Genomic DNA, 17307 nt, shown 5'->3' with positions numbered 1-17307 from the left:
CTGTTGGGTGGATCACCTCAGGTCAGGAGTTCGAGACCAGCCTGGCCAATATGGTGAAACCCTGTCTCTACTAAAAATAGAAAAATTAGCTGGGCGTGGTGGCAGGCGCCTATAATCCCAGCTAATCAGGGGGGTGAGGCAGGAGAATCGTTTGAACCCAGGAGGTGGAGGTTGCAGTGAGCCGAGATCGTGCCTCTCCACTCCAGCCTAGGAGACAGAGTGAGGCTCCATATCAAAAATAAAAATAAAAATAAAAAATAAAGAATTATCCTTTGTGGGGTTTTTTTGTTTGTTTATTTTGCTTTGTTTTTGAGATTCTGAGAAAACGTGGGTGGATTTTTTTAAACACACTCACTATTTTAAAACTGTCTATAAACTAACAAGTACCTGAAGATGTATGGGAAAGAAGGAACTGGAACTCTCCCTTTTGTTAGAGACCCCTTACCCTCACCAGAGGCCCTTGGTAAAGTCCACCTTCCCCTGTGCGTCTCTGCCTGGTCCCCGTAGTCATCCCCCCCGCCCCCCCCATTCCTGTGACCATCCTCCCACCCCTGTCCCTGCGGCTATCCGCCTCCCGCCCAGTGCCCCCAGCCATCCCCGCGGCCGTCCCCCCTCTTCCCCACGGTCGTCCCCCCAGTCCCCACGGTCATCCCCCCCATCCCCGCAGTCATCCTCCCTGTCCCCGCGGTCATCCTCCCTGTCCCCAGCTGCTCTTACAGGGGCTGCAGGCTCATGGAGAGTGGGGGCCGCAGGGCCCCTTCCCACAGCACCTGTATCTCGCTACAAGTCCGAAGCAGAGAGCCCAGGAGCATGAATTGCTCATCCCAGAGAGCCAGGTGGAGGGAAATGTTTTCTAGATGGTGTGGTGCCGGTGGGCTTGGCAGACATCTTTAAAGCCAAGGAAGCTGGCAGCCTGGGGTGAAGGGAGAATGGACACAAGGAAGCCGGCACCCCGGGGTGAAGGGAGAAGGGACACATGGAGTGTTTCCTGAGCTTTAGCGGTTGCCTTGGGGAGTGCAAGGCCTTTGACGCACACGGCTGGGGGGAGCGAGTGGGTGGCTTGGCCTCCCCCAGACGCCACCAAAATGAAACCAAGGCAGCAGCAGCCCACCAGGTTCCCCGGAGCCTTTCTTTTTCTCACGAATGCATTTTCACCTCTTCTGTTGAGCTCCAGTTCTCTTATAAACTTTTTCTGGGTATCATTTCATTTTGCAGACTCAGGGTACAGGTATATTTTCACCAGGCAATAGGATGGGCTATCCTAACACAGTGGTTAGAACACTTTCAAAACGAGATTGTTGGTCAGACATCAGGGGGGGCACCCAGGCTGCACCCTGAAGGTGAGCGGCAGCAGCGGGGTCCCGGCGTGTTCTGAGCACCTGAGGCTGCGTGGCCGTGTCCTGCCTGCAGGCGGGTCCCATACGGCCGGGCAGGTGCTCAGGATGCCCGCCGCGTGTGTGGTTGAGCTTTGCCTGGGGAAGGAGGGTCGAAGACCCTGCAGTGATCCCTCAGAAGCTGTCTTGGAGTGTAATGTTGAGAGTTTCCTTTAAATCCGGGAACTTCTGCTTTGGTGTCTACTCAGCAGCACAGGCCTTTCTCCCTCCCCTGTGCCTTCTGTCTCCCGTGTGGCTCCATTTGCCTTCTCTTGCATGGGCTCTTGGACATTGCTTTGGAAAGAGAAAGAAACGTCAGAATGAGGTTCTTCTTTTTTCTGCAAACTCTTTGATTGTGGTACCAGTTTCTGTATCTCAGTCCACAGTGCAAAACCCCCGGCCTCCCCTGTGGCTTATATTCTGATAGAATGAGAAGCCACCCAACGAAGGCTACTGTGGCGTTATCCCAGAATATTCCATGCTGATGACAGGGGAGGATCCAGTGGATGCTTTCTTGAATCTATAGGAGTGTGTGTTTGTGGCGTGTGCAGTGTGTGTGTGTCTGTGATGTGTGTATGTGTGTGTGGTGTGTCTGTGACATATGTGGTGTGTGTGTGTGGTGTGTGTGTCTGATGTGTGTGGTGTGTGTGTATATGTGTGATGTGTGTGTGGTGTGTGTGATGTGTGTGGTGTGTGTGTGGTGTATGTGTGTGTATATGTGTGATGTGTGGTGTGTGTGTGGTGTATGTGTGTGTATATGTGTGATGTGTGTGGTGTATGTGTGTGTATATGTGTGATGTGTGTGGTGTGTGTGTGGTGTATGTGTGTGTATATGTGTGATGTGTGTGGTGTGTGTGTGTGGTGTATGTGTGTGTATATGTGTGATGTGTATGGTGTGTGTGTGGTGTATGTGTGTGTATATGTGTGATGTGATGTGTGTGGTGTGTGTGGTGTATGTGTGTGTATATGTGTGATGTGTATGGTGTGTGTGTGATGTATGTGTGTATGTGTGTGGTGTGTGTGGTGTGTGTGTGTGTATATGTGTGATGTGTATGGTGTGTGTGTGGTGTATGTGTGTGTATATGTGTGATGTGTGTGGTGTGTGTGTGTGGTGTATGTGTGTGTATATGTGTGATGTGTATGGTGTGTGTGTGGTGTATGTGTGTGTATATGTGTGATGTGTGTGGTGTGTGTGTGTGGTGTATGTGTGTGTATATGTGTGATGTGTATGGTGTGTGTGTGGTGTATGTGTGTGTATATGTGTGATGTGATGTGTGTGGTGTGTGTGGTGTATGTGTGTGTATATGTGTGATGTGTATGGTGTGTGTGTGATGTATGTGTGTATGTGTGTGGTGTGTGTGGTGTGTGTGTGTATATGTGTGATGTGTGTGTGTGGTGTGTGTGGTGTGTGTGTGTATATGTGTGATGTGTGTTGTGTGGTGTGTGTGTGTGTGTATACGTGTGTGTGTATGTGTGTTTGTATTCTCAGATTCTGAGAGCAAGGCCTCTATCTCTTTTCCTGCACAAGCCTGAAGTCTTCTCGGGGCACCGTGCTGGGCGCGTGCTTTGGGGTGCATTGACCGTCATGTTGCGCTGGCCTGCCCTGGGGTAAACTCTCGCCTGCCTGAACCTTGGATCTTAGCAGGAGAAGGGGTTGTGCCACGTGGGTGCCGTGGCCCTCGTCCTGCTGGGTGTCCCCAATGCCACTAACCCCCTGCTCTTCCTCCCCCTGTCCTGCAGGAGCTATGCCGCCAGCGTATGGCCACGCGGCCACCAGACCGACCCGAGGGCCCGCACACGTCACGCATCAGCAGCGTCTCATCCCAGTTCAGCGACGGGCCGATCCCCAGCCCCTCCGCGCGCAGCAGCGCCTCATCCTGGTCCGAGGAGCCCGTGCAGTCCAACATGGACATCTCCACTGGCCACATGATCCTGGTAAGCCCAGTCTTTGCACTCCCTGCCACACAAACACCAGGGCCCGCCTTCCTCGGCCCCTGCAACACCCAGCATCTGCGCCCGCTGACCCTCAAGGACGGGGCGATGATGGCTACACCCTGCCCGCTGCAGAGGCTGACAGGCAGGGCTCTTCCTGCAGGGAGTCTTCTTAATTTAGATAAACAAGAATATTTACTTCCTGAGATCTTTGCTGTGCTTCTGCCTGGAAAGTGCAGCCCCCACACACACAGTCCCTGGTGTGTAAGAGTGAGTACCCGCTATTTAGTTTTCAGTGGAATACACGTCTGTTAGTGCCTACCATGTGCGCTGCCATTTTGGGCCTCTGACTCGGAAGCAGCGGCTGTCTCCTTGGCACTCAAGGCCAGCAAGCGTCATTTGGGTAAATAAATGTCACTGCTGTGACAGCAAGGCAGGAGGAGGTGCGGGCTGGGTGCTCGGCTCTTCACAGGAGCCTTCCTGGTGGCGCCGGCACAGAGGCTCACGGCGACGCGGCTTCAGCGGCCTTTTCCAGGGTCCTCGCTGGAGTGATCACGCGTGTGTGGCCGTGCATTGCCACTCCATACATAATGAATGTCCGGGTGTTATTAGGAGAGCTGTCGATAGCGCAGCACGTCCTGCTGGCTGCCTCCTGGATCTCCAGGCCGTAGGCGTCATCCCGGTGGGTGACCGTGCCTGGCCGTGCTGTTTCCCACACTGGAGACAGAGCCTCTGGGGTGAAAGGGCAGAGCCCGTTAACGCCGCTTGGCCGAAGCAGCGGCTGCACTTACGGGCCTGTGCTGTTTCCCGCACTGGAGACGGAGCCTCTGGGTGAAAGGGCAGAGCCTGTTTCACTGCTTGGCTGGAGCAGCGGCTGCACTTACGGGTCAGGGAAACATTCTTCGCCGTACCGTTAAGTTCCCAGGTTGCAGGATGGACCCTGTAAGTTGCTGTTAAATGCTTACGTTTTTTTAAAATTATTTTTGCCTAATGAGGTAATAATAGTATAGACTGGTGGATCTGGACCACAAAAAGCCAGAAAACCATGTTTTCACTAAAAAGCCTCATTGCAGAGCTTGGAGATCAAGGCTGGAGGCCTCCCGGCCCAGCTGACACTCCAGGGACAAACAGCTGACGGCTGGTGGGAAACACGCAGTTCTAGACCCGCTTGGACCAGACGTTTGGGGAAACTGAGGAACTCAGCAGCCTTCTCCCTGGATAACTTAAAGTGAGGAGAAGCAACAGTCAAGAAGCCTGGCTTTCCTGATCCGTGAGCTGAGCAGGGCACATTTTTTTCCCATCACTCCCTGGGGCGAGCCCACGAAGCCGGACCACCCGCCGGAAATCGAACCCGATGTGTTCACACCCGGGAGCAGACAGCTTGTGGAGTTCACTCGGCAGACCTGTCATCGACTTTGGCAGAACCTCCTCCCTTGATGGATTGTGGTTTTGTTACTTTAGATCTGACTTTTCTGAGGCTGTTTTGACATTTGTCCCTTTTAGAAAAGAAGCAGAGACCAGGAGTTCATATTTGTGATGAGATTTGGTATTAGGGTCAAACACATCAGCCAAAGACGTTCATCTGACAGGTCAGCCAAGAGGAGAGCCGCTTAGCGAGCTCTCATTGTGTTCTGATATTTCCACATTTCAAGGTGCTTGAGTAACAATTTGGTGATATCTCAAGCTCTGTTGGTACCTGGAAATACTGTATTTCTCGGAGAATTGTGTTTGGCATTCACATATGTAATGGCAGCTCTGACAGCAAGCGCGAGGGTTCACTTCCGCTGGAATGCCTAAACCGCAAGGACAGACTCAGCCTCCACCTGGCAGAAACCCTGCAAAGCCTGACTCCAGACACCCTGTTGGGGGGTCATCGAGGGCCACACACTGTGACGGGGGCCTGTTTCGGAACGCGTCTCACCACCGCCCACAACTGCAGGGCCAAAACGAGAAACACACTCAGGCCAAGTATGAGTCCGGCTGACTTAGACTCTGTGCGTACAGATTGTAAACTCAGGGAAACTGGATCTTCCTCATCAACCAATGCTGTTTTGAAAATGAATGTTACTGAGATATTTCCCTGACTCCATGATGCCAGCAGGTGCTGGTGGGAGTCGGGGTGGGTGTGGGGAGCGGCGAGCACAGTGTGGAGTTGGGGTGGGTGTGGGGAGCGGCGGGCATCGTGTGGAGTCAGGGTGGGTGTGGGGAGAGGCGGGCGTCTTGTGGAGTCGGGGTGGGTGTGGGGAGAGGCGGGCGTCGTGTGGAGTCGGGGTGGGTGTGGGGAGAGGCGGGCACCGTGTGGAGTCGGGGTGGGTGTGGGGAGAGGCAGGCACAGTGTGGAGTCGGGGTGGGTGTGGGGAGCGACGGGCACAGTGTGGAGTCGGGGTGGGTGTGGGGAGCGACGGGCACAGTGTGGAGTCGGGGTGGGTGTGGGGAGCGGCGGGCACAGTGTGGAGTCGGGGTGGGTGTGGGGAGCGATGGGCACCGTGTGGAGTCGGGGTGGGTGTGGGGAGCGGCGGGCACCGTGTGGAGTCGGGGTGGGTGTGGGGAGCGGCGGGCACCGTGTGGAGTCGGGGTGGGTGTGGGGAGCGGCGGGCGTCGTGTGGAGTCGGGGTGGGTGTGGGGAGAGGCGGGCGTCGTGTGGAGTCGGGGTGGGTGTGGGGAGAGGCGGGCGTCGTGTGGAGTCGGGGTGGGTGTGGGGAGCGGCGGGCGTCGTGTGGAGTCGGGGTGGGTGTGGGGAGAGGCGGGCGTCGTGTGGAGTCGGGGTGGGTGTGGGGAGAGGCGGGCGTCGTGTGGAGTCGGGGTGGGTGTGGGGAGAGGCGGGCATAGTGTGGAGTCGGGGTGGGTGAGGGGAGCGACGGGCACAGTGTGGAGTCGGGGTGGGTGTGGGGAGAGGCGGGCACCATGTGGAGTCGGGGTGGGTGTGGGGAGCGACGGGCATAGTGTGGAGTCAGGGTGGGTGAGGGGAGCGACGGGCATCGTGTGGAGTCGGGGTGGGTGTGGGGAGCGGCGGGCACAGTGTGGAGTCAGGGTGGGTGTGGGGAGCGACGGGCATCGTGTGGAGTCCAACAACCAAGTGGGCCATGTGTGGGCCTTGGACCCTGGCGTCTCCTCACACTCAGCAGTTCTGCTTTTCCTTCCTCTGAGCTCACTTTACAAGTGCATTCCCGTGCCCTCTCAGCCATGCGGGGTCTCCTGGTGGGCATGTCCCTGGTACAGGAGCAGAGAGGCACAGACTCACGCCACAGGTGAGCTCCAGGTAGACCTCTTCCCAGGACTCACACAGGTGGCCTTTTAGGCTCGGAAGCTACAGCCAATCTCGGGGCACTGACCGCCACCCTCCCTGGCACACACAGGCTGTAGAAAGCACATGCAGGTTGGTGCCGCAGGAACGCATCAGAGTCGCCGACCTTCTGACTCATCACAGCTACAAGGCAGCCAATTCTGGGTGATCCAGCAGCCCAGCCCTCTGTGCGCAAAGCCTCGTTCCCGCCAGACACCCAACACGGCCACCTCACTGCCCCTCACCTGAGGATGGCAGGACAGTCAGATAAGCCAGAGAGATTCCCAGCGACATGTTCCTGACATGCAGCCACTCCTGGGGCACATTGGACAAAACGTGGCATCTGAACCCCACGATCCGATGAAATAAACAGCAGAGGTTGGTGATGTCTGGAGGCCAAGCTAGACGTGAGGAGCCCCAGCAGGTGGGAGAGGCCGGCCGCACCGTCTGGGGGGCAGGCTCAGCACCAAGAGCGGAGACTTTCTGTGACAAAGGACACATGTGGGAGGGTGGAGGCTGCACACTGCCCCGGAGCCCAGACCTTCAGGCGGGGCTGGCCTGGCTGTGGCCCCACAGGAAGGGCCTCCGGGCCCCGAGAGCCCCCTCCCGCCCTGGGACACTCCACTGGAGCTCACACTGCTGCTTTCCGCACAGAGGCTGGGATTCCGTGCTGGAGACCCGGAGTAACAGAACTCTAGAAATGAGCACTCCATCTAGAGAGGGGAGCACACAACACTCTTATAAAGGAGACGGGCCAGGGTGTGAGAGAAGGAGGCTTCCCTGGAAGACAGGAGGCGGCAGGTGCCTGCCCCGATGGGGGGGATCCATGGGGCTGTGCAGCCACTGGGTGTCACCAGGAAGAGGCTGGTGTCTCAGGACTGCAGGGAGGGACTTAGTTACCTGGTCAAGGTGTCCCAGCAGGTGGAACAAGAGGGAGAGCACACGTCTCAGGGACCCCCGGGGAAGGGGCCACATGAAAGCCTGATGGGAAGGGGCAGGGGTGGGCAGGTCATCGGGGTAGCCACTGGGTCCCCCGCTCTGCCATGACAGCAGGTGGTCGGGTCTAGATGTGGAGCACAGATTCTGGGCTCCATCAGCAAGGTGTCAGAGCTGAGACGCTTTGCTGTTGCAGGTGCTGTGTCCCAGGACAGACCTCCAACCTCTGTCTTCTCCCCTGTGAGACGGGCTTGATGGCAGTGCCTTTCCCCTGGGGTTCCTGTGAGGATGAAACCGGGTGAGCATCTGAGATGCCGCCCATCCTGAGACCTCACCTGTGCCGCAGGTGTGTCAGGCTGCAGAGGAAGGGGTTGTGCTGAAGGAACAGAGCCCGGCGGGGCCTTTGCTTGCTAGGGTTTGGGCCTCTGGGCCTGCATTCTCTACACCCTGCCTGATCCCTGTCTCTGGGCTTTGATTCTGGTTTTTGTGTTGCTTTGCCTTCATTTTCTTAGAAAGGTCCTTTAAAAATTCCAGTTTTCTTCTGGGATGAACTAAGGAGAAAAGGCTTTATTTGCAGGGAAAACCCAGCCCAGAATGTCACTTGTTCCTGGAAAATGGGCCTCCCAGGCGCAAGGAAGGTGCAGGCCGTGCCCCTGCCTTGGACTGTCTGGAAGAAGCTGAGTCGAGGCTCACCTGCAGGTGAATGGAGCACTCAGAGGAGGGAGAGGCAGGAAGGAAACACTTCCATCGAGAAACCGGTACATTTCTCTGGAAACGGCCGAAAGGCGACACGGAGATGCTCACTCAGAGCAAGGCTCGGGACTCTGAAAAGCAAGGACGTGATGAAGGCGACTTCACAGGACGGTTATCAAAGCGGCTGCATGTTAATCATCTGCGGGGACGTGGCTTCTCAAGAAATCCTGTCGCATCCTTTTGTAAGATAAAGAATCATCGAGTTTTTTCAAGATCTGTTTCCCTATCACTTTGCTTTCAGAAGGGTGACATTTCTGCCTGGCTGGCTCTGAGTGAGGAGGTGGAGAAGAGTGTCACCGTCCCGATGTGACTAATTACGCCTGAGTCGGCCGGGAGCCACTGCGTCCACCTTTAAAGGCTAGAGAACGTTCTTTGGAGAGTGGGCATGTTAAGAAAAAAAGTTGGCTTCATACTTCTCCATTCCACTTAAATAATATACAACTTAACTTGGGAAAGCCGTGCTGAGTAAGTGCTTTTCAGAATCCATCCTCTTGAGTGTTGAAGATGAGGATATGGACAGTGATCTTTGAGTTCGCTCATCCTTGGAGAGTCCTGAGGCACTGAGGGCACAGGAGCTGTAAGTAGGCCCATTTCACAGATGACGACATTAAAACCAAGCGCAGTGACAGAGATGTGAAAAACGAAAAGTTAGGCATTGCAGGAAGTGACCAAAGATTTCCCATGATCACAGAAGACAGGAAAGTTCATGAATTTTGCCGAGGAGGAGGGGGTGCTGCCAGCCTGTGGAGTCACGCCGCACCTTCCGCAGATTTGCCTGTGGGGTTTCTGAACTCCCAGCGTGGGACGCGTGATGCGTGTCTGTGTTGGCGACCAACAGATGCTGGCACAAGCTGTGACCTCCTCAGACCCACACGGCTCACGGCCTCTGACCTTCGGCCCTCCTGCCTGCCTGGAGTCTTCCCTGGGCCCGTCGTGTCTCTGCCTGTGCACCTTGAGAGATCTCTGTCTCTCACTGTTTGATCTTGTCAGGCTCCACGCTTCTTAGTTCTTAGCGATAAGTCACTGAACCAGGAGGGCCTCGCGAAACCATGCCAGATGTCCCTGCCCAAGGCTGCAAGTCACCAGCTGCAGCAGAAAGGGGCTGGGGTCCCCTGCACCCCACGCCACCAGTGCAGGGGCCTTGGCAGGTGCTCCCCTGGCCCCAGTCCCTCCACCTTCAGACCCAGTGCCCTGTATTTCTGGAAGATTCCATTGCATCGTTCCCACGTGGTTGACGGGCACAGATGGCTGCTCTCCCAGGATGAAGGGCACTGGGCCACCGAGAATTTCACTCTGGGGCCACGCGGCTGGGCTGGCCGTTCTCGCTCTGGCTCGGGTGCTGGCGAGGAGGCCTGATGAGTAAACCAGGCCGCAGGGCGAACTCTCCAGCTTTGTGGGGCCTGCGTCACAGACACAGCAGGCTGTTGCTGCTGTCTGGACGATGCCGACTTCGTGGCACACATTTGGAGGAGCCTATTTTTGCAAGAAAGCTGTTTCTCACCATCGAGGACTGCCTGGCATAGGCAAGGCCTGCACATGGAGGGGTACATAGTCCCCCCTTCCCAGCACGGCGGGTGGGGGTGTGCCCTGCCCTGATGGGGAGCCCCTGCGGGGGATGTCTCTCTCCAGCGGGCAGGTTTGGGAAGCCTTCACGCCACACAGGACCTGGCACGGAGCCCCATGACCAGAGACGGCATTAAACCAGCAGGGAAGGGGGAAGCTGGGGCAAGAGGCAGAGCCAGGAGAGGAGGAGCGTCCAGGTGCCATAGTAGCCGGCTGTGAAGACCCCGAGACTTCCCAGCCTCACTCCTGCGGGCCTGGGGAGCTCCTTTGAGAGCCATTTACGCGTCCACCGAGTTCAGTGCACAGTGAATGGGTCCGACCCACCGAGTTCAGTGCACGCTGGATGGGTCTGACCCACCGAGTTCAGTGCACGCTGGATGGGTCCGACCCACCGAGTTCAGTGCACAGTGAATGGGTCCGACCCAACGAGTTCAGTGCACAGTGAATGGGTCCGACCCACCGAGTTCAGTGCACAGTGAATGGGTCCGACCCACCGAGTTCAGTGCACGCTGGATGGGTCTGACCCACCGAGTTCAGTGCACGCTGGATGGGTCCGACCCACCGAGTTCAGTGCACAGTGAATGGGTCCGACCCAACGAGTTCAGTGCACAGTGAATGGGTCCGACCCACCGAGTTCAGTGCACAGTGAATGGGTCCGACCCACCGAGTTCAGTGCACAGTGAATGGGTCCGACCCACCAAGTTCAGTGCACGCTGGATGGGTCTGACCTCCCAGTGGCTGCCATGGCCTTTGGGCCCGGTGCCGACCCAAGTATCCGTCCTCACACCCTAACTTGCTTGAGGGGACGTTCTAGAGCCTCCCGTGTCCATGCAGCCACCCAAGCCACAGCTCCTGCTTGACGCTCCTGGGACTCCGTTCTGTACCTGAGACTCTCACAGGGCCCGGTACCAGTGGGACCCAGCCTCCCCTGTGCAAGGGCCTCCCCTGGGCGGGAAGACGTGGGCTGGGAACCAGGAGACCCGGGTTAATTAGACAGGTGTGTTAGGCTGTTGTCACACTGCTATACAGAAATACCTGAGACTGGGTAATTCATAAAGAAAAGAGGTTGAATTGGCTCAGGGTTCTGTAGGCTGTACGGGAAGCATGGTGGCCTCTGCTCCTGGGGAGGCCTCAGGAAGTGTCCAGTCATGGCGGAAGGCAAAGGGGAGCCAAGACCTCACATGGCAGGTGCAGGAGGGAGAGAACAGATGGGGAGTGCCGCACACTTTCAACAGCGCCATCTCAGGAGAGCCTGCTCACTATCCTGAGGACAGCGCCAAGGGAATGGTCTAAACCACCCATGAGAAACCGCCCTGTGACCCAGCCGCTTCCCACCAGGCCCCACCTCCAGCCCTGGGGCTACATTTCAACATGAGATTGGCCAGGACACAGATCCAAACCACATCACAAGGCCATGCGGAGGCAGCGCCTACTGTGTGCCTGGCAAACAGTTGGCATTCGGTCAGTGATCAGCAGGATCCCTGGTTCTGCTACTTTGGGGTTTTGGGGTACAGGCTCCACTCTCTTCCGTGAAAGGAGGCCCTTCATCTGCTAATCTCTAAACTGAAAGAAGATTTTAGCCCTTACGTCTTGCACCTTTTTCAAAAGCAGCTTTACAGTGACCTAAGCTCTAAACTCGTGGTTTTCTTTGTCATATTGTACCAAGGGGTGGGACTGTGTCCCAGCAAGAAGTCCCGGGCTGGCGTTTGGTCTGGGACGTGCTTCATGAAGACATTACAGCCACTCGGCACCATTGTGGGGAAGGTAACCACGGCAGGGGTGCCCACCCACACCGGGACTCTGGGGCCCAGCCCCCTCCCCAGGGCCAGCCGGTGCTGCTGTGGTCATGTGGTGCGTAAACAGCAGGTCCTCACGCGACGCCGCTCTCAGGAGAGGGCCCTGCATGAGTGTGTACGGCCCGGCCCCACCCTCCTAACAGCCATATGTTCTCCTGTTATTGGACTCACAGAAATTTACTGTCTCCTAGTAAGGGCAATGTAGGCAATTTCAAACTTTTGCCACTCCAGACTACACGGACCATGTGAAATGTGAATTTTTAGAAGCCAGATCCTGAGTCATCGCGGATGCTTATTGTTTATTTTGATAGATACTGCCACATTCCCTGCCATAATCTTTGCCCAGATGGCGTCCCCCTAGTGCCATAGACATGGTACCTCTGTCCCAGGTCTCCCAGCCTCGGGTATCAGCGAACCTTTGAGCTTTGCCGCTGGTAGGTGGGAAGGGCTGCATCCAAGTGGTTTTCACTTCTGTTTCTCTGGCTTGCATGAGACTGAGCATACTTTCTCATGTTTGGGAGCCATTTATGGTTCCTTCCAAGAGTGGTTTTGGACACAGTCCTCATGGCAGCAAGGCCAGCAGCCTCCAAAGCCTACCAAGTGCAAGTGTGGCACATCCATGCAACACCAATCACAGGTGCCGTCACGGAAATGGACGTGGCAGTGAAACTGTTCTGCTCCTGTTTGTCTCCTCCGTGTCCGTCATCACAGCCACAGTCACCTCTGAGAGAGGCAGTGGTATCGATTAATTAGGGCAAAGTTTAGGAAGATCAAGGAGAAAGAGAAAGCCCTCTGAGAGTTCTTGTCCCATCCAGATGTATGTGACCAGTGAGAAACGAGCCGGCTGGGTGGCTCGGGCCCATGTGGTTCCCACGGGTGGAAATTGTGCATAGGATTGTAGCTCAGAGCAGACAGTGCTGCTGCTTTTGTTTTGTTTTGTTTTGTTTTTTGTTTTTTTGTTTTTTGAGATGGAGTTTCACTCTTGTTGCCCAGGCTGGAGTGCAATGGTGTGATCTCGGCTCACTGCAACCTCTGCCTCTCGGGTTCACGTGATTCTTCTGCCTCAGCCTTCCGAGTAATTGGAATTATAGGCATTAGCCACCACGCCTGGCTAATTTTGTATTTTTAGTAGAGACGGGGTTTCTCCATGTTGGTCAGGCTGATCTCAAACTCCTGACCTCGTGATCCACCTGCCTCAGCCTCCCAAAGTGCTGGGATTATAGGCGTGAGCCACCGCGCCCAGCCAGAGTGCTGCTTTAATTTGATGAAGCAAGAATGGGGCTCCTGGGAGAGGCGTATGCTGGCTATGTGAGGTCTGTGGACCTCCAGGGGCCTGCCCTGTCCTGCTGGGGCTGCCGTGACGACGTCCCTCAGGCTGGGCAGCTGAAACCACAGCAGTGTCTTCCTCACAGTTTCGGAGGCCAGAAGTCTACAATGCAGGCAGGGCTTGTTCCTCCTGAGGTCTCTCTCCGTGGCTGGCAGAAGACATCTTTTTCCTGTGTCCTCCCAGAACCTTTCGTCTGTGGGAGCACATCCTGCTCTGTCTTCTCAGGACCTCACTCAGATTGGTCTGGGGCCCACCCCAGTGGCCTCATTTAAACTCCATTATCTCTGTAAAGGCCCCACCTACAAATGAGGTTATGTTGCGGGGTAACCTGGAGGGGATTAGGGAGGCAGCACATGGATTCTAGGGAATGGTTCAGCCCGTAACAGGGACCAACGCCTGATGCACACCAGCGTTTTCTGGTAGCTTGTAGCACATGAGAGGCCCCTGGTCTTCCAGCCACAGTCCCACGGAGGAAGCTCCAGTCTCCCCGCACTGGTGAGCTGAGCGTGTGGTGAGCACTATGAGGCTGGCCGGTGTCTGGGCCCTGGGCCGTCACCTGCCACAGCCCGGACTGCCGTCCATCTGCTGCACGAGTTGGTGACAAACCTTCGAGGCCTGACGGAGAGGCTGGCGAGCCACTTTAGACACCACCACTTTCTCGAGCTCAGCTCACACTTCCTGGCTGGAGCCTGGCCTCCTGCTCCCACCTCCTTTACTGTGGGTGCAGGTGTCTGCAGGGGGTCCTTGGGAAGGGCACAGACAGAGGCCGGAGGCAGCAGCGGCTGTGCATGGAACAGGGGCTCTGTCGGGGGAGCAGTCACAGCCACTGGTTCTGGATTTCCCTGGGATGCCTGGGCCGTGGGTGTGCCCGTCCTGCAGCAGCTGTGCCTTGGTCAGCGGCCGTCACTGCCTTCCCCTGCAGCCCCCACACCTCCGCCACGGTGCCCCTTGCAACGCTCTGTGGATAGTTGGGTTGTGACACAGGCAGAGAGTGTCCCTTCCATCATCCGCCTTTATTGAGGGTGTGGAACTCTATTTTTTTGGGGAGGGGGAGTGATTTGACTTTTTATTTTTTAAAAATCTGATTTGCTGCTTAAAATGCTAGAGCCATGCTAGTGCTTTATTTTTCAGTCTCTCCAAGTTTTCCATATGTTGTCTTTTCTGCCTTGAGCACTTAATGTTTAAAGGAAAAATTCTCTGACCCCAATCTGACCAGTCCCTGCTGCCATGCTGGCCCCAGCGAGACAAGGGGCTGAGTCTGTAGGAAGAGTTTGTACCATCTTTACTATGACAGATGGTGGGTTATGTCCCAACAAACCCATCGTAAGTTGAAAGTGCATTTTTGACTTAATGATATTTTCAACTCCAAAGAGGTTTATCCTGCCATAGCCCCATCGTAAGCGGGGACTACCTGTATATTTACGACCTGGTTTGATTGGATGTTTGGGCTCCAGAGAAGGTGGGTGATGGTCCAGCGAGTCTGCGGGAGAAAGAGGTAAGCTGCTGTGATGCAGCTTGGCCTTTGGCAGCCGGGGCAATTGGCTTAGGTAAACGGCACCCACTGTCCCGCAGCCCTGCATTTTAGCTGCTTTTTTTTTTTTTTTTTTTGCTGTTTCTTGACTTGGTAGACCCTTCTTATAGTGTGTGAATGGGGCACGATAGAAGAAGTGGAATCAAGCATCCAACTCATACTTGTCAAATTAAATTGGGTAACCAAACATTAAACTTGGTAAAAGTTAACAGGCCCACGAATTAACGGTTGTGAGAGGAAGCACTTGAAGCTGGTGCGTAAAGTCAGGTCTGGAAAGTGCTCATTCATGCAGCGTTTTCTGAGCGCCCAGTGATGGACGGAGACGTCCACAGGCTGCTCGGGAACTCATGGAAACTTCCTGGAGAAACCCGAGGCGAGGAGGCGAGACCAGAGGCCGCCTCCATCTGGCCTGTCCAGTGACTCCTGCATCTGCAGGTTTATAGACAGCATCAGAGTAATTGAATCACAGCAGTTCAGGGCCTGGATGGAGTTATCTGATTCTTTGTGTAAATGTGTAAACCTAACACGAGTATAATAAAATGCAGCTTTTGAAATTCCACAAGCAGTTCAGAAATGAGCTGGCGTCAGGTGGGCTCTGCTTACCTTCGTGTCCTCAGCACAGCTCCTGGGCAGAGGACCATGGGGATGCTGGGTGTGAAGGAGGCCAGCAGTCTGGCTCCTAAGAGGCTTACAGCCAATTTGGGGCAAAAAGGGGTGAAGGGCTGGAGAAACACTAGACATTGCCACACACCAAGCTGCATTCTTTTGCTAGAAGACGTCTCTGTCCTTGACGGGAGTGTCGGGCGTGGCAGGGGGGCTACAGGGGAGACGAGGTGGACATTTGAGGCCAGGTTTTGGTCGGTGAGGACAGCGGTGTTGGGCAGGTGGCATGCAGAGGAGGGAACAGCACAGCTCCATCAGGAAGCAGAGGGTAGTTCACAGGATTGGAGTTCACGGTGGAAGGAGCAGATTAGCTCAGCCTGGACTCGGGTGAACACCTTGAGCCAGACGTCAGGCAGCCTTGTGCGTCCACATGTGGAGTGGTGCTTGACTCCACATGTAATTGTTGTGACTTCTTGAACCCGAAAAGTCGACATTATTCACTTATTTGTGTACGTTTGCAGAAGGTGGGAGCACTTAGGATGCATGAGCCAGGGACTGAGCGGGTCCTGACTTGTCACTAGTGTTTTCTCTTCTGGAGCAAGAGGGCAGTGATCTTGGAAAGACAGGAAGATTTGGTGCTGCAGTGAAAAGATGGTGCCACGTCCAGAGTCTGGCTTCCCAGCGTGACATCTGGGCCAGCATTACACCCCATGAACTCTGGCTTCCCCTTCCACAAAATATGGCTGGTTACAAAACTCATGCAACCGTACTGCCGTAAAGAAAAATAATGACGCCCACTGTGGGAAAATCTCCTAACATACTGCAGAGTATTGCAGTGACGTTTCTGAAATTATAGATGCTAGAAGTTAAATGTTATGGAAAATGAAATGGTTATAACCATGTTGCCAAGTAAGTTTTTCTTTAAAAAAGCTAATCTCTCACTCACTCAGTGTTTGGCCTGTGTACATCTCATTCTTTGCCTTACATATGCCCTGCATTTTCTGAGTTGTATTTTGTTGCAGCATCCTCTCCTGCCTTCTGTGGGAATGAATGGGTTTTCTTTATTCCCTCTGTCCCCCTTTGCTAGTTCAGCAGTTATACTTTAGTAATTATCCTGATACTTTTAATAACCATGCTTGGCTTAACAAGATCTGGAGTTCACATTTCTGCCCTCCTCACAAATAAACCCAGGACCTGAGACACAGACCTCAGCTACCTCCCTCTGACACATACAGTACTGTTCAGTATTTCAGTTGTGCCTTGTCTTTGTATCCTGAAATCAACCATTTGTTTTACTAGCTTTCATAGTCAGCATTTGTTCAGACCGACTCTCATTTTATGAGGTTCCCCTCTCCCCCCATCACCATTCCTTTTACTGCTCAATTCTTCATTTTGGGTAAAACTACCTTTTTTTCTGAAAGATATCCTTCTTTCAGTCTTTTATTGGGAAAGTTTCCTTCTCTTTGTCTGAAAATGTCTTTGATCCTCACACTTGCATAACAGATTAGCCAAGGGTCAAGTTCTATTTCTTTTTCTTTTATTACCTTGAAACCCTGTTCTCTTGTCTCTGGTGCCCCTGCACTTGAGAAGACTGTCTGTTGCTGGTCGGATGGTGGTTCCTTTGTGTGCCAGCTCTAGCTCCTTCCTGATCACTATGTCTGATGGTGGTTCCTTTGTGGGCTGCTCCTTCCTGATTAACCTTTACTGTTTTGGAGTTTCCTTGTGTCCTGTCTTGGTAAGGACTTATTTTATTTTTAATTTTTGCTCCAAACTTACTGTGATTCCTGAATCTGAGAATTCCTTTCTCCAGCTAATCCTAAAAAATTATAAACCATATATAATTTACATTTGACTCTCTTCCATTCTCCCCTCTAATGGAAATAAGTTGTACCTTCTTATTCCCATGTCCCTTAAATCCCTTTCCTATTTTCTCTCTGTATCTTTCTGTCCTGCATTCCAGGGAATTTCCTCAGATCTGTCTTCCAACATACAGTGTTTCTCTTCAGCAGTGTCTAACCTGTAATCCATGCATTGTAGTTATAATGTTAAAGAGTATGGTTTTCACTTGAAGTTCTATTTTGTTCTTTTTCAGATCAACCTGCTGGGTTGTTCTTTTCTTACATTGTTGGTTCCTACTTTAACACCTTCAATCATGATCAATGCATTATCCGATGGTTTCTAACACGTTTATTAAGGTCTCGTGGGTCTAA

At 54.2% G+C, this 17307-nt stretch overlaps 1 protein-coding gene across 4 annotated transcripts in view; it reads left to right on the top strand.

The window, feature by feature from the left end:
- Positions 1–17307, top strand: part of PTPRN2 (protein tyrosine phosphatase receptor type N2) — a 1029630-nt gene that overhangs the window by 910029 nt on the left and 102294 nt on the right. For all 4 annotated transcript variants that reach the window (XM_055347412.2, XM_055347413.2, XM_055347411.2 and 1 more), the window contains one exon: positions 3114–3308. In XM_055347412.2, coding sequence (XP_055203387.1) covers positions 3114–3308 — 195 coding nt within the window. The remainder of the gene's footprint in view (positions 1–3113; positions 3309–17307) is intronic.

Source organism: Gorilla gorilla, chromosome 6, assembly GCF_029281585.2.
Source record: "Gorilla gorilla gorilla isolate KB3781 chromosome 6, NHGRI_mGorGor1-v2.1_pri, whole genome shotgun sequence".
In the NCBI taxonomy this organism is placed as follows: domain Eukaryota; kingdom Metazoa; phylum Chordata; class Mammalia; order Primates; family Hominidae; genus Gorilla; species Gorilla gorilla.
Note: the sequence above shows the minus strand (reverse complement) of the source record. Positions and strands in the feature narration are given on the sequence as shown.